Source organism: Pristis pectinata, chromosome 19 (genome assembly GCF_009764475.1).
Source record: "Pristis pectinata isolate sPriPec2 chromosome 19, sPriPec2.1.pri, whole genome shotgun sequence".
Taxonomy (NCBI): domain Eukaryota; kingdom Metazoa; phylum Chordata; class Chondrichthyes; order Rhinopristiformes; family Pristidae; genus Pristis; species Pristis pectinata.
Window position 1 is genome coordinate 28563808 of NC_067423.1, and position 24320 is coordinate 28588127.

Below are 24320 nucleotides of genomic sequence, written 5' to 3' on the forward strand. Positions count from 1 at the left end.
ATTACTTCCTACAAGGTGAACCCTAACAACATAAATGGCAATGATGCTTCACTTCCTGATGAGCTCAACGCCTTTTATGCACGCTTTGAAAGGGAGAACAACAATTGTGCGAATCCCCACAGCATCCAGCGACCGTGATCTCTGTCATCAAAACAACCTTTCAGAGGATGAACCCTTGCAAGTCATCAGACCCCGACGACGTACCTGGCAGGGTCCTGAAAACCTGTGCCGGCCAACTGGCTGGAGTATTCAAGGACATCTTCAACCTCTCACCGCTGCAGTAAGAGGTTCCTACCTACTTCAAAAGGATATCAATCATACCAGTGCCCTGGAAGAGCAGGGTGAGCTGTCTCAATGACTATCGCCTGGTAGCACTCACATCTACTGTGATGAAATGCTTTGAGAGGTTGGTCATAGCTAGAATTAACTCCTGCCTGAGCAAGTACCTGGACCCACTGAAATTTGCCTACCACCACAACAGGTCTACAGTGGATGCAATCTCACTGGCTCCCACTCAGCTTTGGAGCACCTAGACAACAGCAAAACATACATCAGGCTGCTGTTTATCGATTACAGCTCGGCATTCAACACCATCATCCCTTCAGCATTAATCAACAAGCTCCAAAACATGGCCCTCTGTACCTCCCCCTGCAACTGGATCCTTGACTTATCAGGAGACCACAGTCAGTGGGATCAGTTGTAACATCTGCTCCTCACTGACAATCAACACAGGTGCACCTCAAGGATGCGTGCTTAGCCCACTGCTCTACTCTCTCTACACTCATGACTGTGTGATGAGGCACACCTCAAACACCATCTATAAATTCGCCGATGATACCACTGTTGATGGCAGAACCTCAGATGGTGATGAGGAGGCGTACAGGAGTGAGATAGATCGGCTGGTTGAGTGGTGTCACAACAACCTCATACTCAGCATAAGCAAGACCAAGGAACTGTTTGTGGACTTCAGGAAGGGGAAGTCAGGAGAATACACTTCCACCACTGACCCCTCTTCATTGAGGGGTAGGGTGGTGGAAAGGGTGAGCAGCTTCAAGTTCCTGGGTGTCAACATCTCAGAGGATCTATCCTGGGCCCAACACATTGATGCAATCACGAAGAAGGAATGCTAGTGGCTCTACTTCATTAGGAGCTTGAGGAGATTTGGTATGTCACCAAAGACTCCTGCAAATTTCCACAGATGTACGATGGAGAGCATTCTGACTGGTTGCATCCCCACCTGTATGGAGGCTCCATTGCGCAGGATCGAAAGAGGCTGCAGAGGGTTGTAGACTCAGCCAGCTCCATCACTGGCACAATCCTCTCCACCATCGAGAACATCTTCAAGAGGCCATGCCTCAAGAAGGCAGCATCCATCATTAAGGACCCTCATCACCCAGGGCATTCCTTCATGTTACTACCATAGGGAAGGAGGTACAAGAGCCTGAAGACCCACACTCAATGTTTCAAGATCAGCTTCTTCCCCTCCGCCATCAGATTTCTGAACGGTCCGTGAACCCATAAACACTACTTCATTATTCCTCTTTTGCACTATTTATTTTTATAACTTATAGTAATTTGTATGTCTTGCACTGTACTGCTGTCACAAAACAACAAATTTCTCAACTTATGTCAGTGATAATAAACCTTATTCTGATTCCATCCTGATCTTGAAGGGGACCTATTCTCTCCCTCGCAACCCTTTTACTCTTAATATATCTATCGAATCTTTTGAGATTTTGCCTCACCTTGCCTGCCAAATCCCTCTCATATCATCTTTTTGCCCTCCTAACTTCTCTCTTAAGTGCACTCCTACACTTCTTATGGTCATCAAGAGATTCTCTAATTCCCAATTGGTTATGCGCAGTGTATGCCTCCCTCTTTTTCTTAACCAGAGCCTCAATATCTCTCATGAACCAGGATTCCCGAAACCTGCCAGCCTTGCCCTTTGCCTTAACAGGAACACGCAGGCCCTGAACTCTTGACATCACACTTTTAAAGGCCTCCACTTAACAGATGCTCCATTCCCTGCAAACAATCTTGCCCCATCAACCTCTGCAAGATCCCACCTAATGGCTCCAAAATTTGCTCTGCTCCAGTTCAGGACACTAACCTGTAAACTGGTTAGTGTTATGGTCACTGGACCCAAAACGATCACCAAGAGACACTTCTGCCTCTTGCCCTACCTTACTCAGGAAGAGATCCAGTGTTGCACCCTCTCTAGTAGGTCCCTCTACATATTGATAAGGGAAACTTTCTTGGACACATTTCACAAATTCCACTCCATCCAAGCATTTTACACTGTGGTTGGCCCAGTCAATATTAGGTAAGTATTCTCCCCACATTCTCAATACCCCCCCCCCCCCCCCCCCCAGATTCTACACACTGCACCTCACCTACACACTAAGGACAATTAACCTACCAACCTGCACTTGTTTGGGTTCCCACTGCTATCAGACTCCTGAACCAATCACCTCTTAAGTCCCACTTCACAGTGGTACTGCCATGTTCTTGTACTCTTCACTCAATGATTATTCTTCTATTGTCACTTTAGTATTCTTTGTGCACTACTACAGATTGCATTACAATCTTTGCACCATTTTCTGTTTTGCACTTTTATTTATTGTTGTATTTATTACAACACTCAAGTTGAATTTATTGTCATATACACAAGTACAGTGAGGTATGATACAATGAAAAGCTTGCTTGCAGTAGCACCACAGCCATGCATATATAGGCAACATATAGAATACAAATTATACAAGATAGCGAAGAGGGAAAGAAAAAAATGTGCAAAAACAAGACAGTGCAAAAAAACTCAATCAGAAACAAGTCCATGGTAGTGCAAGAGATGGCCCATGGTGTTCCTTGCTGAGGTAGGGTTAGGGTTGTGCAAGTCAGTTCAAGAACCTGATGCTTGTAGGGAAGTAGCTGTTCCTGAACCTGACGGTGTGGGACTTCAGGCTTCTGTAACTCCTGTCCCACAGTAGCAGTGAGAAGAGGGAACAAGGGATTTCATTGCACCCTGGTGTGTATGACAGTTACCTATGTGGGATGAAACCGCTGCAGCCACAAGGAGAAGGTGCAAACTCTACAACACCCGTGGTCAGAACTGAGCCCGGGTCTGTGGGGCAGCGGCTGCACCGAGCCAGCAGCTCGAAGGAGTGGCGATCCCTCGGATGAGGAAGGCTGTGCCGGCGCCCTGACCCCTCCGCCCCACCCACCTTGTTTAACACACGCCCTTACCTCTCCGCCGAAGCAGGAGCGCCGCCACGGCGCTGTCCACGCCGCCGGACACGGCGCACACGACCCGGCGCAGCGATCGGCTCATCCGCCACCCAGGCCCGGGCCGCCGTCGGGGCCGCCGCTCCTCCCCGGCGAGGTTCACCGCCTGGCGCTCGCCGCACACCGGTCCGCCGGAAAACTGCGGCCGGTGAACAAGAGTCCGGCTTCCTCGCTGTTGCTCGCTCTCCGTGCAACACAGCTCCCCTTCCTCCAGAGTGGGCGGTGGGTGAAGCTCCATCCGAGGCGGGAGTGGATGAGCCATGTCCTTGGAGCCCCGGACTGGTGCCACGGGAGTCTAGGGTTCATGAAATCAGCGCCCTGGATCCCAAATGTATGCCCTGGCCAACAGCCTGGGAATGTCAGTCTATGCCTGCCGGAAGAACCCAACCAGACTCACCTGCAACCACACGGCTGCATGATTCATGACATGCAACATACTGGAGGATCTTCTGGCAATAAGTAAGGAGGACCTCCTGTCACTTCAGTACAAGGGGTCACGAGAGGGGGATCAGTACATCCGATTTACAGCACTGGATCCCCACATAGTTGAAAGTAGTGGCATGATATGAGGGGCTTCCCTGACGGGTTACTAAGAATTGGTGGGAAGGCAACCAGACAGCTGTGCATAATAGGGAGCAATCTGTCCAATTTAGAACCGAATCACCCCATCTGTAGAGACTATTATCTCACCATGTTAGAATGAGTCCTTTTGAATGTTTAAAAAGAATCATACCAAATTCAGATAATTAATCCATTGAGCCAAAAGGACTGTGTTAATGGCGCCAAAGCGTGGCGACTCATTACAAGCTGTTCTCTACAGATCCAGTCATTACCCTTACTATAATCGTTCGACACTTTTAAACTTAAATTCTATGTACACTTTACTCTGTACCGTTATTGTTTTTACTTGTACTACCTCAATGTACTCTGTACTAATTCAATGTAACTGCACCATGTAATGAATTGACCTGTACGATCAGTATGCAAGACAAGTTTTTCACTGTACCTTGGTTTATTATTGTCACTTGTACCAATACCAAAAAGGACCTCAACCTGTACACAAAACTTAAATGTAACAAAATAGTTTTTTCTGGTGGGCAGAATTAGTGATTGGCAAAATGTTCACATTTTGTTTATAGTCAGAGTAATACAGCATGGAAACAGGCCCTTTGGCCCATCATAATGACCAACAAGCACCTGTTTACGTTAATCTTACACCAATTCCAGTTTATTCTCCCCCTTTTAATCAACTCCCCATATTCTACGACTCAACTACACATTAGGGGGCATTTGCCAGCAATCAATTAACCTACCACCTGCACATCTGTTGGAGGACACCAGAAAACCTGGAAAGGTGGTCAGAGTACAAACAAACTCCACACAGCACCAAAAGTCAAGACTGAACATGGGTCACTAGAGCTGTGAGGCTGCAGTTCTTCTAGCTGCAGCACAGTGCAGCCTAAACAGTAAAAACATTAGGTTCTGAATCACTTTTCTAATCTGTTAGACATAATAATAAAATGCAAAATGAAATGGATTATCTTTTAGGAGTTCATAAAGAAATTCCAAACCCTGATGCTCGTGAAAATTTGCTAGCCACATCCATCTGTATATTGTTGTACAACCACAAGTAAATATTGAGTGCAAATAAAAGGTAACAAATAACCCCTAATCTAAAATACAGGATTTGACAATTTGTAAAGCATCATTCTCTGTATGGAACCTTAGTGAAAATAAGCCTGTGATTATCAATGTATTGTAGCAGGACTTGCTCCATCATCTGCCCTTATTATGTGAAGCAAAAACATACCTCACTTTTGATACAGAGCAGAACAAAAATCAGAAGAACAATATGTTCAGGGAATCAATGTTAAAAATGTATATTAAGATAAATATTTCAACTAAATGTTTAGCAGAACTTGATATATTGCTTTGATACCTAGCAAAGCTACAAGAGAAAATGAAATGTTTAGTAAAATTCCAGTCCAAAAAACTAGTAGAAATATTTTATTCAATGTGGTTCTTATCCATTGTATTTACTTCAGGTTGAAGTGCATCAAGATTTGCAAGCAACTCAGAAAGGATACTTTTACTCTCAGATTGTGAAATAAAGGCAGTGGCTTCCATGTTGTGCAAGGTTGGGTTTATCAAAGACCAATAAGGACCACCAATGATTGCTACCATCGTGGAAGAGGAAACCCAAATCTTAAGGAAAAATAGTAGTGGCAACAATAACTGGAGGAGAATGATAGTGCTGAAGAGCTACGAAATTTAAAGTGAAAGAAAGTACAGCAATAATTACATCATATCACAATGAGCATTAGGCAACTATCAACATAGATGCCTGCAGTTTTATTATAGGTGGGGAGGATCAACTCATCCAGCACACTGCAGTTTTTAAAAAGGTATTACAAAGAGCAAATAAAAGCACTGTAGTTACCGATAGCTTGAAACAAAAAATTGCTGGAAATACTCAGCAGGTCAGGCAGAACTTGCAGAAACAGCTGAACATAGAACAGTACAGCACAGGGACAGGTCCTTCTGCCCACCCTGTCTATGCCAATCATGATGCCAATCTAAACTAATCCCATTTGCCTGCATTCCTCCATTTCCTACGTGTTCATGTCTGTCTAAATGCCCCACAAATGTTGCTACCCAATCTATTTCTATCACCTCCCCCAGCAGCACAGTGCAGGCATGTACCACTGTGTCTAAAAACCAGGTTCCAAATCTCCTACAGACTTCCTTAAATCCATGCCCTCTAGTACTAGATATTCTCACTCTGGCAAAATGACCAACTATCAACACCTCTCATAATTTTACATCCTTCTATCAGGTCACCCCTCAGCCTCTAATGCTCCAAAGAAAAAAATCAAGTTTGTCTAAACTCTCCTTATAGTTAATGGATTCCAATCCAAACGACATCCTGGTGAACCTCTTCTGCATCCTCTCCAAAGCCACCACATTCTTTCCTATAGTGGCAACAAGAACTGCATACAAGACTCCAAATATGGCCCGAAGATTTCTGTGGCTACAACACGACTTCTTAACTTTTATACCTTATACCCTTTCCACAATGAAAGCAAGCATGCCATACACCTTACCATGCTGTCCACCCATGTTGAAAAGTCCAGCATGTAAATTAAAATGTCCTGCCTTACTCAACACTTCATGCGACTCAAGTTAGTAGTGCTGCATTAAAATGTTCATTGATTAACTAAACTTAAAAACACTCAGTAGGTCAGGTAGTTCTGTGGAAAGAAAACCATTAACATTTCATCTTGAAGCTTTCCTCAGATACTGTGTGGCTGGCAAGTTTCTAGCATTTTGCTTCAGGACCAGGTCTCGAATTCAATGTTCCTCCAATTGCTAGTGGTACCCCTTAACCTCCCTATAAATTGTCTCATCTTGAAAGACGTCATCAATTCCTGGAAACTCAAAAGAAAATCCTACCATCTTATCATTTGCTTGTTTAGAATACTGATTTCTTAATAGTGGGATTTGAACCTCAAGTTTGGGAATACCCAAGCTTCCATTCCTATTCCTAAATATAAAGTACCATTGCTCGCATACATTGGGAGATGGAGGGATTCTTGAAGTTCTATTAATGTCACCTAATCTAAATATAACATCGAGAGACTTCATTTAAAACAAGGGAATAATAGAATCAAGGTATAACAAAGGTTTTAAAAACCTCCACCTTTTGGGTGGGACGAAGCCGTACCCTGGCAAGATTCCTACTTCTTAACTTGAATTATTGACCAATCTAGCACCTGCAGATTCCATCTAAAAAAAAGTTTGTTCTCAATGCACTGTGTAATGAATTGATCTGTATGAACGGTATGCAAGGCACGTTTTTCACTGTACCTCTGTACAAGTGACAATAATAAACCAGTATCAATAATTGAGCTCCAAGGCCATGGTCAAAGTATGCCATAAATACATAATGTCATGTGACCTATTTTCTAAAATGTTATATTCTATCCAGTTATGGTCATACAACTTTCATATTGGAACAATTATAACAAAATCCAAAATTCATCTCATATTGGGGGGTGGGGGTGAGTGTAAGATCAGACAACTCTTAGAAAAACTACACACTCATTTAATTAGACTTTTATTCATAGTTAAAACAATTTTTTAAAAATCAGACAAATTTCATCGAGGATAAATATGCCAAGATTGGACTTAAATAATAGTTAAATCCTTAAACCATTTAAAATTATGAATCAAAGGGGACATTTATATCAATTGTAAACAAGACAACATTAATTTCAACCTGTCCAAAGAAACAAGGAATTTGCAGGTTCATGCCGACATAAAAATTCAAAGAAAGCAAAACAGTTTGAAGAGACAGAGGCAATTCTAAGAGTGTATTGTAACAGCATCCTTTTTCAAAACTTCAGCAAAGGAGAGTTCACATCCACATTTTCTTTATCCGCAGGTCTCAACAAAATCAGCGGAGAGCTGAAATCTATGAGCTAAAATAGAATATTTTACATTTAGCAAAAGGCAAAGTAAATCCAGATATACTTCCTTCAAAGAATCCTACAATACAGGAGGTCATTTACACCATTATGCTTGCTGTCTACTGGCCAAAATAATTCCCATTTACTCTGCAAATTAGTTCCCTTCAAATTGTTGCCTGCTTATATTCTGTAGCAAATCCTGTTTCCACCATCCATGCAGCTACCCTGCTGCAGGTTGTACCTCCACTTCTGTATGTGGGAAAAGAATTCTTTTTTTTAAATAACTAATCTTTCAGAATGTGTGTATCGCTAGTGAGGACATTTACTGTCTATTCCAATTACTATTGAGAAGGGGGTGATAAGCCATCTCCTTGAATAGCTACAGTCTGATCTTGTTACTCCTACAATGCTGTTAGACAGGAGTTCCAGGATTCACACCCAGTGACCATGAAGGATCAGCAATATTTTTCCATGCCTGGATATTATGAAACTTGAGAGACACCTGCAGGTGGAAAGTATCCCCATGTTCCTGCTATCCTTGTCCTTCTTGATGATATCTGTGTAGCCTAGGCAGGTAACTGCAGAACATTCACACACTGGATTAGTGTAGACAGGCAAAATGGTTGGCATGGACATGATGGGCTGAAGGGCCTGTTTCTGCATTGTACAGCTCTGTGACTCTATGAGGGAGAAATTTTCCTCAGAGGGTCAGCCTTTGATAGAGTCATACAGCACAGAAACAGGCTCTTCGGCCCACTGAGTCCACACTAACCATCAACCACCCATTTACCCTAATCCTACATTATTCCCATTTTTTTTATTCTCCCCACATTCCCATCAACTGTCTCTTGATTCTACCACTCACCTACACACAAGGGGAAATTCACAGTGGCCAATTAACCTACCAATCCATACATCTTTTGGATGTGGGAGGAAACTGGAGCACCCAGAGGAAAACCAGGCAGTCACAGGGCAAAGGTACGAATTTGATGGGGACATCGATTTAGGTCAAGGTTGAACCCAGGTCCCTGGCGCCGTGAGGCAGCGGCTCTGCAGCCCGTGCCACGGAGCCACCCACTGTTCCTTCTGCTGTTTGGGCTGATGTGTATTTCCTTCTGTTTCAGCTTGCAAGAAACCCAAGCTCCCCAACTTGGTGAGACAGAAAGTTTTGTCAACACAGCCTCAGACCAGGTGAGATGCCTGATGCCTGCCAGCAGATCGCAATGTAACGTGCTGAGGCCCTGGCTTGCAGTGCTCCCTTTTCAATGATACAGGCCCGTCCAGATCACCACTAGACTTCTACTCCATCACAAGTTCGGCAGACCGCAGACATTCTGCCCCCCTACCAACAAAACTTAAAGTCCATTGAAACTTTACAGCACATGTCCGTCACCCAGTGCTCCATGATCAACACAGGCTGCAAAAACACCCACAACCTCAAGTCAAATCTTCAACTTAAATATTTGCCTTCCATCTCACACAAGTAACAGTGAATATTTCCTTTAACCTGGGTTGCAACCCATTTACAATAACATTTATCAAGGCGGGTGTCCCTGCCTCCGGGGTTATTCCGGAACTCTTTTGAAATTATGGGATGTGCTCTACCTATTCGTTAACATCCTCATCTGCCTTTTACACACAGTCTTTTGTATCTATGCCAATCTACAGGGCAAGGGGAAACACTCCCTCAAAGCATTTGTTAGGTTATATTGGGAACCTCCGACTGCGGTGTCGCAGTGGGTGGCGCCGGCGCTGCCGAGTACTCGGGGGTGATACTTGGAGTGAGCCTGGAGGGAGGAGAGGGTTTATAGTCATCTATTTCGTCCTCTGATTCCAGTACGGGTTGTTTCTCTTTAAACACGGAGATTGACACCACTATCTTTCTCTGTCCTCTGTCTTTCCCCTTTCTCCAACACCTTTTCCACACTTTCCTTGCTCTTCCCATGAGATTCACGTAACCGCTTCTGCATCTCACTTTTCCAGTGAATAACTGCAGACCAACCCATATCACTCTTACATTTTTCTCTCTCTCTGTGAACGCCTTCTGTGACACTCCAGACAGTCTGCATTAAAAGTACTGTCAGCAGGGAAACTCTCACCTGTTCCCTTCGTCCACTTCACCCATATGCTTAACACTTTCTGGTCCATGGTGCAAAAACATGAACGCCACTGGCGTCCCCTTAGGGTCCGGGGCAGTCTTTTGACAGGGCTCCTCCCATTTTTGCTTTAAGGTTCACATTCACACACACGGAAGAGAAATAAATTACCCTTACCCACCAGGTTTCTGCTCCCTATTTCCCCCCTCTCTCTTTGTGGGACGCTGCCCACAGGTGCTCACTCGCGGGACTTGGACCGGGGTCGGGGGCAGGAATCTCCGCCCGCCGCGGCGCTGAGCGAGGGACTCAAACCTCCCGTCGCAATTGCTGTCCCTTTCGGCGACGATACGATGGCGCACTTCATCTGCCCCACACGGGGAGAAATTAGCAGCCCAGCAACAGTCCGAGTCCCACTTGCTCACATATGTGCGGCGGCGGACTCAGGACTGATCAGTCACCGCGGCTCAAAAGAACGGTCCGGTCCGGTCAAGAATAGTCCGGCCAGATCCAGAACAGTCCGGTCGGAAGCGTCGCGGTCCGGAACAGTCCGGCCCTGTCTAGAACATTCCGGTCCGATCCGGAACAGTCCGGTCCGGTCCAGAACAGTCCGGTCCGATCCAGAACAGTCTAGTCCGGTCCAGAACAGTCCGGTCCGATCCGGCCCAATCCAGAACAGTCCGGTCCGATCCGAAACAGTCTGGTCTGTTCCGGCTCGCTTCAGTACAGTCCGGTCCGATCCGCCATGTTCCGGAACATTCCGGTCCGATCCAGCCCGGTCTAGCACAGTCCGGTCCGATCCAGCCCGGTCCAGCACAGTCCGGTCCGATCCAGAACAGTCCGGTTCGATCCGGCCTGGTCAAGAATATTCTAGCCCGATCCAGAACAGTCCGGCCCGATGTGGCCCGATCCAGAGCAGTCCGGCCCGGTCTAGCACAGTCCGGTCCGATCCGGCCTGGTCGAGAATACCCTAGCCCGATCCAGAACAGTCCGGTCCAATCCGCCTTGTTCCGGAAAAGTCCGGTCCGATCCAGAACAGTCCCATCCGGCACGGTCAAGAATACTCCGGCCCGATCCAGAACAGTCCGGTCCGATCCGCCATGTTCCGGAACATTCCGGTCCGGCCCGGTCTAGCACAGTCCGGTCCGATCCAGCCTGGTCAAGAATACTCTAGCCCAATCCAGAACAGTCCGGTCCAATCCGCCTTGTTCCGGAAAAGTCCGGTCCGATCCAGCACGGTCAAGAATACTCCGGCCCGATCCAGAACAGTCCGGTCCAATGCGGCCCGATCCAGAACAGTGCGGTCCGATGCGACCCGATCCAGAACAGTCCGGCCTAATCCAGAACAGTCCGGTCTCATCCGGCCCGGTCCAGAACAGTCCGGTCCCATCCGGCCCGATCCAGCCTGGTCAAGAATACTCTAGCCCAATCCAGAACAGTCCGGTCCAATCCGCCTTGTTCCGGAAAAGTCCGGTCCGATCCAGCCTGGTCAAGAATACTCTAGCCCAATCCAGAACAGTCCGGTCCAATCCGCCTTGTTCCGGAAAATTCCGGTCCGATCCAGAACAGTCCGGCCCAATCCAGAACAGTCCGGTCCAATCCGCCTTGTTCCGGAAAAGTCCGGTCCGATCCAGCCTGGTCAAGAATACTCTAGCCCAATCCAGAACAGTCCGGTCCAATCCGCCTTGTTCCGGAAAATTCCGGTCCGATCCAGAACAGTCCGGTCCGATCCAGCCTGGTCAAGAATACTCTAGCCCAATCCAGAACAGTCCGGTCCAATCCGCCTTGTTCCGGAAAAGTCCGGTCCGATCCAGCACGGTCAAGAATACTCCGGCCCGATCCAGAACAGTCCGGTCCAATGCGGCCCGATCCAGAACAGTGCGGTCCGATGCGACCCGATCCAGAACAGTCCGGCCCAATCCAGAACAGTCCGGTCTCATCCGGCCCGGTCCAGAACAGTCCGGTCCCATCCGGCCTGGTCGAGAATACTCTAGCCCGATCCAGAACAGTCCGGTCCAATCCGCCTTGTTCCGGAAAAGTCCGGTCCGATCCAGCACGGTCAAGAATACTCCGGCCCGATCCAGAACAGTCCGGTCCAATGCGGCCCGATCCAGAACAGTCCGGCCCGATCCAGAACAGTCTGGTTGGATCTGGCTCCGTCCGGAACAGTCCGGTTTGATCTGACCCGGCCATCTTCATCTTCTCTTGGTGACCTGGGATCCTCATTACCTTATGGCCTTGCATCCTTATTATGGCCGGTGACCTCGGCTCCCAGGCTGGACACAGGGGAGCTCTGCTCTCAAGGACCTTGCTCAGCACGGGTGACTGCGGACTGTCAGCAAACCATCTCTGCCTGCATATTATCTTAATCCTTGCCTTGCCACAGCGTCTACACTTGGGTCCAAATGGAACCAATTCCCCCTTTTAACTTCCTGTCTGCCCAAACTGCAATCCATATGCTACAATCTTAAGAACGGAAGGACAAGGCGGCACAGTGATGCAGTTAGCAGAGCTGCTGCCTCTCAGCTCTAGAGACCCGGGTTCGATCCCGACCTCGGGTTGCCGCCTGTGTGGAGTTTGCACTCTCTCCCTGTGACCGGGTGGGGTTCCCCCTCCCGGGTGCTCCAAAGACATGCGGGTTGGTAGATTAATTGGCCGCTGTATATTGCCCCGAGCCCAAAGGTGAATTATAGAATCTGGGGGCATTTGATGGGAATGTGGGGAAAGTAAAATGGGAACAGTGCAGGCAGCGGCTTGATTGTCGGCACTGAGTCGATGAGCCGATTGCTATGCTGCATGGCTGTATCTCTCAGAGACAGGAACAGGCCATCCATACCTTTGACCCTGCTTCGCCTTTCATCATGGCAATATCGCCATACAGTATCCCTTGATTCCCCCACGCACCAGCGACCTTGCATGAACACAGTATCCCAGCCTCCAAGAGCCTCCGGGGGAGAGAATTCCAAAGGTCCAGCACCCTCTGAGTGAAGACATTTCCCCTCAAGTCAGAGCTCAGTGGTCCACCCTTGACTTTGAAACTGTGCCTTCTGCTTCTCAACACAGTCAGGGAACTATCCTCCTTGCATTCAGCCTGTTAAGTCCTTTAAGAATCTTGGAAAATATTGCTCATTGGCTCAAATTGTGAATTCCTCGGTGTGATCCTGTACTCTCATTTACACTGCCTCCAACTTTTGTGTCTTTGGAAGAAGCTGGATTTGAGGCATTTCATCACATCAGTTAAATTAGGACATAGTTGAGTCCCCCAGAGAGACCCTTGAAGGGTATTCTGATTGCACCTTATCAATTTGGTACCAACTGGATATCCTTCTTGTCTCTTGACCTCATCCAGTTTCATTAATAATTCAGTAATATGACTTCAGTTCCATGTGCTTCAACTTGGAATGTTCTCAGATACCTTCTGGACGTCCATTTAAATAACACCTGTATTCTTCAATCTAATGCATAGCTGCCTCTTCAAAGCACCCGAGGGACCGGGGTCGGGGGCAGGAATCTCCGCCCGCCGCGGCGCTGAACGGGGGACTCAAACCTCCCGTCGCAATTGCTGTCCCTTTCGGCGACGATACGATGGCGCACTTCAACTGCCCCACACGGGGAGAAATTAGCAGCCCAGCAACAGTCCGAGTCCCACTTGCTCACATATGTGCGGCGGAGGACTCAGGACTGGTCAGTCACCGCCGCTCAAAAGAACGGTCCGGTCCAGAGCAGAACAGTCCAGTCCGATCCGGCCCGTTGCAGAACAGTCCGTTCCGATACGGTCCGGTCAAGAACAGCCCGGTTCGATCCGGCCCGGCCCCGAACAGTCCGTCCGATCAGGCCCGGCCCCGAACAGTCCGTCCGATCAGGCCCGGTCCAGAACAGTCCGGTCCGATCCTGCCCGGTCCAGAAGGATAATATGAAAATATGAGATGCAAACTGAACCAGTGACCAAGCGTCAATTATCCTTTGTTGAAGAAGGATCGAAACCGCTACTACATTTTGAGTGGAGAATGTTTTCCCCCAATTTGGGTCCTGATGGGACTCCTTAAGCTGTGCTCCCCACCCACGTCTTACACTTCAGCACCATTCTCTATCCTATCAGTTCCCCTTACCATCTTGGAATCCTTGATCATACACCCCTTTACTTCCGGAATCTGAGGAACACAATTCTTGTTTGTGGAATCTTTCATCACAATTTAGTTCTTGGATTCCCTGGTAAAACTACGTTGCACTTCCTCCAAGAAAGATATTGCCCGGATCTACGTCCATGAGTCAGTAGTGCTGAATGGCCTGTAAAGCAGGAGTAGTGTGTGGGACACTTCCTCCAATAGTAGGACCTTCTCCTGCTGCCATTTGACGTCTTTAATACAACTCACAGGGATGAATTTTGAGGTATAAATCTTTCTGAAGGTGTTATGCCCAGAAGTGTTCACTCCCTTCTTGCTGTGGTCTAGCAAAGACTGCTCCATCCCTTTGAATTCCTGTTCTCCAGCTGCAAGGACCACAATTCTCTAAGCCTTCAAGATTGTTTATGACAGCTGATCCTGATATTTTGAAGAACTATTTTACCAAGTCCTGGTCTCTTTGCACCCCCACAGTTTCTACCTTTGCACCATTCTGAGTATTGTATCCTCCTTGTGTCGTTGCCAATTACCTGGACTCTGACAACCGGCACTGGTTTCTCAATCACACTTTATTTACTAGTGCACAAGGAGAACCATCCGGCCCCTGTCACTGAACTATTCTGAAGTTTCAACAAAGTTGTCTTTTTAAAACAGATATTGACCAATTAAAATCTTTGGGCACCTTCGATTCCTCCATTTGCATACATAAATTACCAATCACGTTCCATTAATATAGGCATTAATAACCAATAGAAACTACATGTTAGTGGCCAATAATACCTTGGAGTTAGTAAAGTAATTGTGCAACAGTTAGTGTGTGCCTTGAAATCCTTTGTTTGCATCCTTATCTTGTTCTGGTGACCTTGGATCCTCATTACCTTATGGCTCGGATCCTTATTATGCCCGGTGACCTCGGCTCCCAGGCTGTACAAAGGGGAGATCTGCTCTTAAGGACCTTGTTCAGCACGGGTGACTGCGGACTGTTTGCAAACCATCTCTGCCTGCGCACTATCTAAACCATTGCCACAGCATCCACACTTACCCCACCTCCTTTTGTCGTGTCAAGGACAACACAAATCTTACTGAGTTTCAACAGCACAGAGCTTCTGGAACTCCGTGACGACTTCATCAGGGGCAATTGGCTGTTGGATCACAATGGAGGCAGCTGCTCTGTGAGCCATCGCCCCACAGAGTGATCTCAGGCAAGTGATTAGAAACGAATATCACAACCGGCAGAAATAAGACCCCCAGTATCCATTGTGTGATGGAGCTGCCCCAACCACGCCCCCCAAAACAGGGAATGGAGCCAGTTAAAGGGCCCCCAGGGTGATGAAGGGTAACTCCTGCCCAATCTTTCTGACCTCGTCAGCCTCCTTCTGCATGTATTCAGCCAAATCAGTGAGGTTTTTGGACGAGTCAGGAATGTACGTACGACATTTCCCGACCGATAATGGCACAAGTCCTGCCTTCCTCAGCCAGTAGAAAGTCTAACTAATGCTAACCGGTTCTGGACGGCCACAGTGCCAATCGCCACCATCTCAGCTGCAATGTCCTTAACAGCCTGGCTGGTGCCCTGTAACACTAGGACTACCTCATGAGCCAATTTCTCCACTGCATGATGTTTGGGCGAGCCAGTCTTGTAGGACCCCAGAATGGGGCTGCTATTAACCCGGAGCATTTGGCCCTTGGTGATAGCCTAAGGAGGGCAGCATCGCACAGCTGGATGTAGGGAGAGCGATGGCAGGTGGTACATTATTGGTGTCACATCAGCCAGGTAATAGCAACCTCTCCAAGGCCTTGGTTCGGGCCAGGAATCCGACCTGGAGAGGGGCGTCCCCGGCAGCAGGGCAAGCCTCGATGCCACACACCCAATGTGTCCCGTGAAGGGTCAGAGGTGGTGCAGCAGGTTGTGTGTTATTGAATCTACATGCGCCATTTCCCACCCGGGTGCTACCTCCCCGTTGGCAGGCGCATTCTTCACCGCCATCAGGGTCAGAGAGGGTGGACCCAGTGGACAATCGGAACAAGTGGCTCCACCATCAGTAAAGAAATTAAGTTGTTGTCTATTTACGGTCAAGGGAATAACAGACTTCGAAATCTTTGTAAGGGGCAGAATTTGGGTGTGGCACCTCCCATCGTGGCGGCTGGGGACATCGATCGAGTGAGTTGTTCACCGTGAATTGCGTAGCCTGCAGTGGTGGAAATTGTTAACCATCAATGTTGCCTTGGTGCCAAGGGCACTCTTGAGAACATCCCTGCAGAACACCATTAATCACCGGCAGCCAACCAGAAAATGCTCCCTTTATTCCTACTTTTTGCCTTCTGCCAGTCAGCCAATCTTCTATCCATGCTAGTACCTTTCCTGTAATACCACGGGCTCCTATCTTGTTTAGCAGCCTCGTGTGGCACCTTGTCAAAGGCCTTCTGAAAATCCAAGTAAACAACATCCACTGATTCTCCTTTCTCTACCTTGCCTGTTACTTCCTCAAAGAATTCCAACAGATTTGTCAGGCAAGATTTCCCCTTAAGGAAATTATTCTGACTTCGGCCTATTTTGTCACGTGCTTCCAAGTATCCCAAAACCTCACACTTAATAATGGACTCCAACATCTTACCACCCACTTAAGTCAGGCTAACTGGCCTATAATTTCTTGTCCTTTGCCTCTCTCCCTTCTTAAAGTGTGGAATGACATTTGTGATTTTCTAGTACTCCAGAACCATTCCTGAATCTAGTGATTCGTGAAAGATCACTACTAATGTCTCCACAATCTCTTCAGCTACCTCTTTCAGAACCCTGGGGTGTAGTCCATCTGGTCCAGGTGACTTATTCGCCTGCAGACCTTTCAGCTTCCCAAGCACCTTCTCCCTAGTAATAGCGACTTACACTCACTTCTGCCCCCGACTCTTTCAAATTTCTGGCACGTTGCTGGTGTCTTCCACAGTGAAGACTGACGCAAAATACTGATTCAGTTCATCCGCCATTTCTTTATTCCCCATTACTACCTCTCCAGCGCCATTTTCCAGTGGTCCAATGTCCACTCTTGCCTCTCTTTTACTCTTTATATATCTGAAAAAACCTTTGGTATCCTCGTTTATACTATTGGCTTGCTTATCTTCATATTTCATCTTTTCTCCCCTTATTGCTTTTTCAGTTGCCTTCTGTTAGTTTTTAAAAGCTTCCCAATCCTCTAGCTTCCCGCTGATTTTTGCAGTATTGTATGCCCTCTCTTTTGCTTTTATGCTGTCTTTGACTTCCCTTGTCAGCCACGGATGCCTCATCCTCCCTTTAGAATGCTGCTGCTTCTTTGGGATGAACTGATCCTGCATTTTCCGAATTACTCCCAGAAACTCCTGTCATTGCTGCTCTACTGTCATCCCTACCAGGGTTCCCTTCCAATCAACGTTGGCCAGCTCCTCTCTCATGTCTCTGTAGTTACCTTTACTCAACTGTAATACTGATACATCCAATTTTAGCTTCTCCCTCTCAAACTGCAAGGTGAATTCTATCATATTATGATCACTGCCTCCTAAGGGTTCCTTTACCTTAAGCTCCCTAATCAAATCTGGTTCATTGCACAACACCAAATCTTAAAGCCATGTCCTCTTGTCTTTGGCACCTCCTCCCTGGGAAAAATACTATGTGCTGTCTATGCCTCTCCCCCTCCTGATCGTAGAAACCTCTACAGGGTCAGCCGCAATCTCCTACATTCCAGGAAATAAAATCCTAGTCTACACAACCTCTCCCTGTAACTCAGACCCCCAAGTCCAGGCAACATCCTGGTAAATCGTTTCTGCGTTCTTTCTCGTTTAATAATATCTTTCCTACAACAGGAAAGATGACCAAAACACTACTCTAAGTACGGCCTCAACAATGTCTCATAGAACTGCAACATACCTTCCCAACTCCTATACCCAATGCCCTGACTGATAAAGGCCAGTGTGCCAAACACCTTCTTCACCACCCTGTCCACCTGTGACTCTGCTTTCAGCAAGCTATGCACTTGCTCTCCTAGGTCCCTGATTCATAACACTCCCCAGGGCCCTTCCATTCACTGTATAAGTCCTACCCTGGTTTGATCTCCCAAAATGCAATACTTCACATTTATCTAGATTGAAAGCCATTTGCAAATCCTCAGTCCACATATCCAGCTGATCCAGATCCCCCTGTAATTTTTCATAACCTTCTACACTATCTACAACACCACCTATTTTAGTATCGTACACTAATTTACTAACCATGCCTTGCACATTCACATCCAAATCGCTTATATAAATTACAAACAAGAAAGGGCCCAGCACTGACCCCTGTTGCACACTTCTGGACACAGGCCTTCAAGTCTGAGAAGCAACCCTCGACCATCACCCTCTGCTTCCTACCAGTGAGTCAATTATGAATCCAATCTACTCTCTCCTCCTGGATCCCATGTGATCCACCCTTCCAGACTAGGCTGACGTGAGGGACCTTGTCAAAAGCCTTGCGAAAGTCCATATGGACAACATCCACTGTCCTACCCTCATCTACCCTCCTGGTTACCTCCTTGAAGAACTCCAAGACTGTCCCAAATCAGACCCTATCTCTACAAATGTTGCTAGATCCTGTCCCTCAGAATCCCCCCCAGCAATTTACTCACCACCGATGTCAGACTCACTGGCCTGTAGTTTCCTGGCTTGTTTTTGCTACCCTTTTTAAACAATGGTACCACATTAGCCACTCTCCTGTCCTATGGAACCTCACCTATGGCTAGAGATGAAGCAAAAATCTTTGCGAAGGCCTCCGCAATTTCTTCTCTAGCTTCCCACAAGGTCAGAGAATGCAACAGATCAGGCACTGGAAATTTATCCACCTTAATGCACTTTAAGGCGGAGAAGTGTTTACAGGACTGCTTTCAATCAGTAGGCTGGACCACATTCAGGGATTCATCTACATACCTGAATGAATATTGTCACCGACTTCATCCAGACCTGCGTGGATGAATGTGTGCCATCAATACCCCTTCCACAATGAAAGCAAGCATGCCATACACCTTACCATGCTGTCCACCTATGTTGAAAAATCCAGCATGTAAATTAAAATGTCCTGCCTTACTCAACACTTCATGCGACTCAAGTTAGTAGTGCTGCATTAAAATGTTCATTGATTAACTAAACTTAAAAACAGTCAGTAGGTCAGGTAGTTCTGTGGAAAGAAAACCATTAACATTTCATCTTGAAGCTTTCCTCAGATACTGTGTGGCTGGCAAGTTTCTAGCATTTTGCTTCAGGACCAGGTCTCAAATTCAATGTTCCTCCAATTGCTTGTGGTACCCCCTCACCTCCTTATAAATTGTCTCATCTTGAAAGACGTCATCAATTCCTGGAAACTCAAAAGAAAATCCTACCATCTTATCATTTGCTTGTTTAAAACACTGATTTCTTAATAGTGGGATTTGAACCTCAGGTTTGGGAATACCCAAGCTTCCATCCCTATTCCTAAATATAAAGTACCGTTGCTCACATACATTGGGAGATGGAGGGATTCTTGAAGTTGTTTTCTATTAATGTCACCTAATCTAACTAGAACATCGAGAGTCTTCATTCAAAACAAGGGAATAATAAAATCAAGGTATAACAAGGGTTTTAAAAATCTCCACCTTTTGGGTCGGACAAAGCCTTACCCTGGCAAGATTCCTACTCCTTAACTTGAATTATTGCCCCAATCTAAAAAAAAGTTTGTTCTCAATGCACTGTGTAATGAATTGATCTGTATGAACAGTATGCAAGACACGTTTTTCCACTGTACCTCGGTACAAGTGACAATAATAAACCAATATCAATAATTGAGCTCCAAGGCTATGGTCAAAATATGCCATAAATACATAATGTCATGTGACCTATTTTCTAAAACGTTATATTCTATCCAGTTATGGTCATACAATTTTCATATTGGAACAATTTTAACAAAATCCAAAATTCATCTCATATTGGGGGGTGGGGGTGAGTGTAAGATCAGACAACTCTTAGAAAAACTACACACTCATTTAGTTAGACTTTTATTCATAGTTAAAACAATTTTTAAAAAATCAGACAAATTTCATCGAGGGTAAATATGCCAAGATTGGATTTAAATGATAGTTAAATCCTTAAACTATTTAAAATTATGAATCAAAGGGGACATTTATATCAATTGTAAACAAGACAACATTAATTTCAACCTGTCCAAAGAAACAAGGAATTTGCAGGTTCATGCCGACATAAAAATTCAAAGAAAGCAAAACAGTTTGAAGAGACAGAGGCAATTCTAAGAGTGTATTGTAACAGCATCCTTTTTTAAAACTTCAGCAAAGGAGAGTTCACATCCACATTTTCTTTATCCGCAGGGCTCAACAAAATCAGTGGAGAGCTGAAATCTATGAGCTAAAATAGAATATTTTACATTTAGCAAAAGGCAAAGTAAATCCAGATATACTTCCTTCAAAGAATCCTACAATACAGGAGGTCATTTACACCATTATGCTTGCTGTCTACTGGCCAAAATAATTCCCATTTACTCTGCAAATTAGTTCTCTTCAAATTGTTGCCTGCTTATATTCTGTAGCAAATCCTGTTTCCACCATCCATGCAGCTACCTTGCTGCAGGTTGTACCTCCACTTCTGTATGTGGGAAAAGAATTTTTTTTTAAATAACTAATCTTTCAGAATGTGTGTATCGCTAGTGAGGACATTTACTGTCTATTTCAATTGCTGTTGAGAGGGGGGTGATAAGCCATCTCCTTGAATAGCTACAGTCTGATCTTGTTACTCCTACAATGCTGTTAGACAGGAGTTCCAGGATTCACACCCAGTGACCATGAAGGATCAGCAATATTTTTCCATGCCTGGATATTATGAAACTTGAGAGACACCTGCAGGTGGAAAGTATCCCCATGTTCCTGCTATCCTTGTCCTTCTTGATGATATCTGTGTAGCCTAGGCATGTAACTGCAGAACATTCTGTATTTGGCACACACTGCAGGCACAATGCAATAGTAACTGGAGGAATATTTAGGGTGGTAGAAATCATGCCAATTAATCCCCTTACTTACCTACCCATCAGCAGAAAGTTTCTCCCCATTTGCTCCTTCAAAACTCGCCAATTTTGATGTCTATTGGGTCTCTACTTAGCCATCTCTGATTCAATTACAACTGTTACAATGTCACACTTAGCTTTGAGACCTCTATTTTCTCAAAGGTCTTGACAGCCTTCCCAAAAGTCTGAAGACCAAAGCCATTGAATACTCCTGAGAACCAATCAGTAATTTGTAAAGGTTAGCAGGGCTGCTTATTTTTGCATTGTGTGCCCCCCTACTCACAGAGGCAAATATTTAATGATCTTAACTCACCTGTTACTTTCCAAGATAGGTTAATATTCACCCTTCAATTCTTCTGCTCCTGTGCCACCCCTAAAAGAGGGCCATTTAAATTGTGCTGCATCTCAATTTAAAGGAATGAATTTGGGTACAAACCAAGCAATCCCCATCTTGAAAGCCTTCCCTTACACATTTACTGCTTTCTTGGCCAACAATGGTTTTAAAAAGGAATTTAGCATGGGTGGATTAGAAACATTGAAATTGACTGTCTTGAAGTTGGGCATTTTCACCTTTTTCCATAAGTGTTGCCTTTTGCAACTATTCCAATGCTCATTGCCACCCAGTTTTTCCTCCCTAATGCTGAATCCAGTCCTTCCTTTCATATATTGTCAAATCTGCTAACCTGCCATTTTGCTCAATATTAAAAAAGAATGTAAAACATCAAAGGAGGAAGAATCAGAATACAAAATAAAGCTTGACAGAAATAGAAACTCTTACCACCCTTGCCACTACATACATACACACGTATAAATATTTAGGAAAGAAAAAATATTGAAGAAGTGAGAGATGGTTGAATAGAAAGTCTCTGGGTAGTTAACAGAAAACAAGATGGTATTGAACAGGTATTTTGCATCAGCCTTACTGAGGATATAACAAACATCCCAGAAATAGCTGTAAATCAGGAATTGGAATATTGAGAACAGCTCAGAAAATGTACAAAATCACCAGGGAAGTGATATTGAGCAAATTGTTGGAGCTGTGGACTGAGAAATATTTGGGTCCTAATGGAGTTCACCCTAAGATCTCAAAGGTGGATCATGAAATTGTATTAAACTATGCCTTGGTTTTAATTTTCCAAAATTCCTTGGATTCAGGGAAGGTTCCATTAGATTGAATAAAAGAGTTACATTTGCTATTTTCCAAAGGGAGGGAAATGCACAACAGGAATTTAAGGCCAGGATGAGTTGCAATTTGTTCCAAACATTGGCGAGATGAAAATGATAGAAAAATGAGGGCTATGTGGGAGGGAAGGGTTAGATAGATCTTAGAGCAGGATAAAATGTCGGCACAACATTGTGGGCCGAAGGGCCTATGTGGGAGGGAAGGGTTAGATAGATCTTAGAGCAGGATAAAATGTCGGCACAACGTTGTGGGCCGAAGGGCCTGTACTGTGCTGTAATGTTCCATGTTAACATCTGTCATAAGTATTTTTATAGACATTATTGCAGGGAATGAAGAAAAATTCAACGTAATCAGGCAAAGTTAACTTGGATTTGCAGAAGGAAAAGTAAAAGGGCAAGGTAAATAATTTCAAAATCATGTACAGGAGATTTTTGATAGCTAATTTACTAGTCCATCAGGGAAATATACAAACATACAATTAATTGAATATTCATAAGGAGTAGGACATTTTCCCTTAATTTCCACCCTCCCCCAAAATTTTTCTACAGTAATTGAAGTATCCTGCAGTTATTTCTCGCCCCCCCATATAAAATCCCAAACCTACACCCCCTCACACTATTTAGGGGGTCTTTAGTAAATAACCAGAATAATAATTCTTATTCTGCACTAAACCAACAGATTCAGTCTTGAATCCTTCAAATTTTAAGATAAATGATATTAAAATATTGTTCAAGTTTCATCAACTCAAAGACAAGATGTGTTTAAAGGAACAAAAAAAAAGCATCTTGCATAGAATTGTGTCGCTTATACCTAGAAGGCTATGGACCAATGTTTGGCACACTGTGATAAATTTGCAACAATTTCAAGTTCATACAAGATAGCCAATACAAAAATAACTTACTGGTTCGAGATCCTTAAGAGGTGCAATTCTCTTTTGATCAGGAGTGTTGGAGAGATCAATAAGTGGACGATCCTCAATCAGCCTATTTTTTGTATTAATTTCAAACAGAAGATTCTAAACAGGAGAAAATAATAACATGGATGAAAAAACATGAAAATGTTCTACTTGACGAGTTGTTTCCATAGGCCAGATAAGCAGTTACAAATGGTTCTGTTTTTAAAAAGTGCATTAACTAAGAATCAACAAATAGAATTGTTTAAAAAACAAAGGCTATTAATTAACAGAAGTCCTTTAAGTTTCCTAACTTTTGTTTTTAAAACTGCATTGTAAACTTTTGTCGTATTTAGTATGTACACTTACCTCTTTGATTAGAGTTTCTGATGCATGCTCTTTGGCTTTCTCTTGGCAAGTGGTCTGTGGTTTATCAGGAGAGAAATCCAGAATACAAGGGACCAGAGGAGGAAATATCTCATCTCCAGAGGAATTAGGTGAACAGAGAACCTTTGGCTTCTCTGATGGTTTTCGTTTACTACTAGAGGAGAAAAGAAGTCTTAAAAAAAATGCCCAAGTAGTAACCATTGAATATCCACCATTACCATACTTAAACATTCAGGTAGAAGGTTGTATCAATGCCCAATTCATCAAAATCAATGCATTTCTCAATGAACAAAGCAATAGTCAAATCTCCAACTTCTTCATAGTTGATACTTCAAAGTATATTATAAAATGGCAGATATGGCTATGAGCCCAGTGAAATATTTATGACAGTAAAATGTATGACCAGTCTAGAGGAAGTAGAAAGTAAAATGGAATTCATCCCTTTACTAATATCCAACATTTTTGCTTAGTATTTTCTACAAAGGTCCCATATTCATTCTATAGGTATTTCTAAATTTAAGACATTTAGAAAAGCAACCATCTTCCCTGTGGCTGAGGCATTGCGACTTCTATTTTACTTTTCTCACCTTGCCAGAACTGCGCCACTGGCCGACATGCTACGATTTCGATTAGACGTGAACTGCCGAGATAACGACCCAGGCCTTGGTTGTGTTCGAGGAGTGAATGCTGGAATACTTGACAACCGACGATTTAATGGTGTGGGTAAACCAGATAACAGTCTTGTGCCAGGGGTCATTGAAACTCTTCTGTTTGGAACATTAGGTGTTTGCAGTATTCCTCTAGCAAGAGTTTTATCTGGAGTACTAGCCACTATACCACTGATGAAG

General features: G+C 44.9%; 2 protein-coding genes across 11 annotated transcripts in view; both read right to left on the minus strand.

Moving 5' to 3' along the window:
* Nucleotides 1-3711, minus strand: part of trmu (tRNA 5-methylaminomethyl-2-thiouridylate methyltransferase) — a 30274-nt gene extending 26563 nt beyond the window's left edge. Inside the window, exon 1 of one of the 2 annotated variants that reach the window (XM_052033801.1) lies at nucleotides 3244-3711. In XM_052033801.1, the coding sequence (XP_051889761.1) occupies nucleotides 3244-3544 (301 nt within the window). In that variant the 5' untranslated portion in view covers nucleotides 3545-3711. The remainder of the gene's footprint in view (nucleotides 1-3243) is intronic. The other variant, XM_052033802.1, reaches the window with a different exon arrangement.
* Nucleotides 3712-7421: 3710 nt separating this feature from the next.
* gtse1 (G-2 and S-phase expressed 1) overlaps nucleotides 7422-24320 on the minus strand; it is a 38335-nt gene continuing 21436 nt past the window's right edge. For 4 of the 9 annotated variants that reach the window (XM_052033795.1, XM_052033794.1, XM_052033791.1 and 1 more), the window contains exons 8-11: nucleotides 24060-24311; nucleotides 23455-23626; nucleotides 23095-23208; nucleotides 20044-20358 (exon numbers count right to left, since the gene is read on the minus strand). In XM_052033795.1, the coding sequence (XP_051889755.1) occupies nucleotides 20272-20358; nucleotides 23095-23208; nucleotides 23455-23626; nucleotides 24060-24311 (625 nt within the window). In that variant the 3' untranslated portion in view covers nucleotides 20044-20271. Of the gene's footprint in view, nucleotides 7764-19984; nucleotides 20359-23094; nucleotides 23209-23454; nucleotides 23627-24059; nucleotides 24312-24320 lie in introns of those variants that run through there. The other 5 variants (XM_052033796.1, XM_052033792.1, XM_052033797.1 and 2 more) reach the window with 5 other exon arrangements.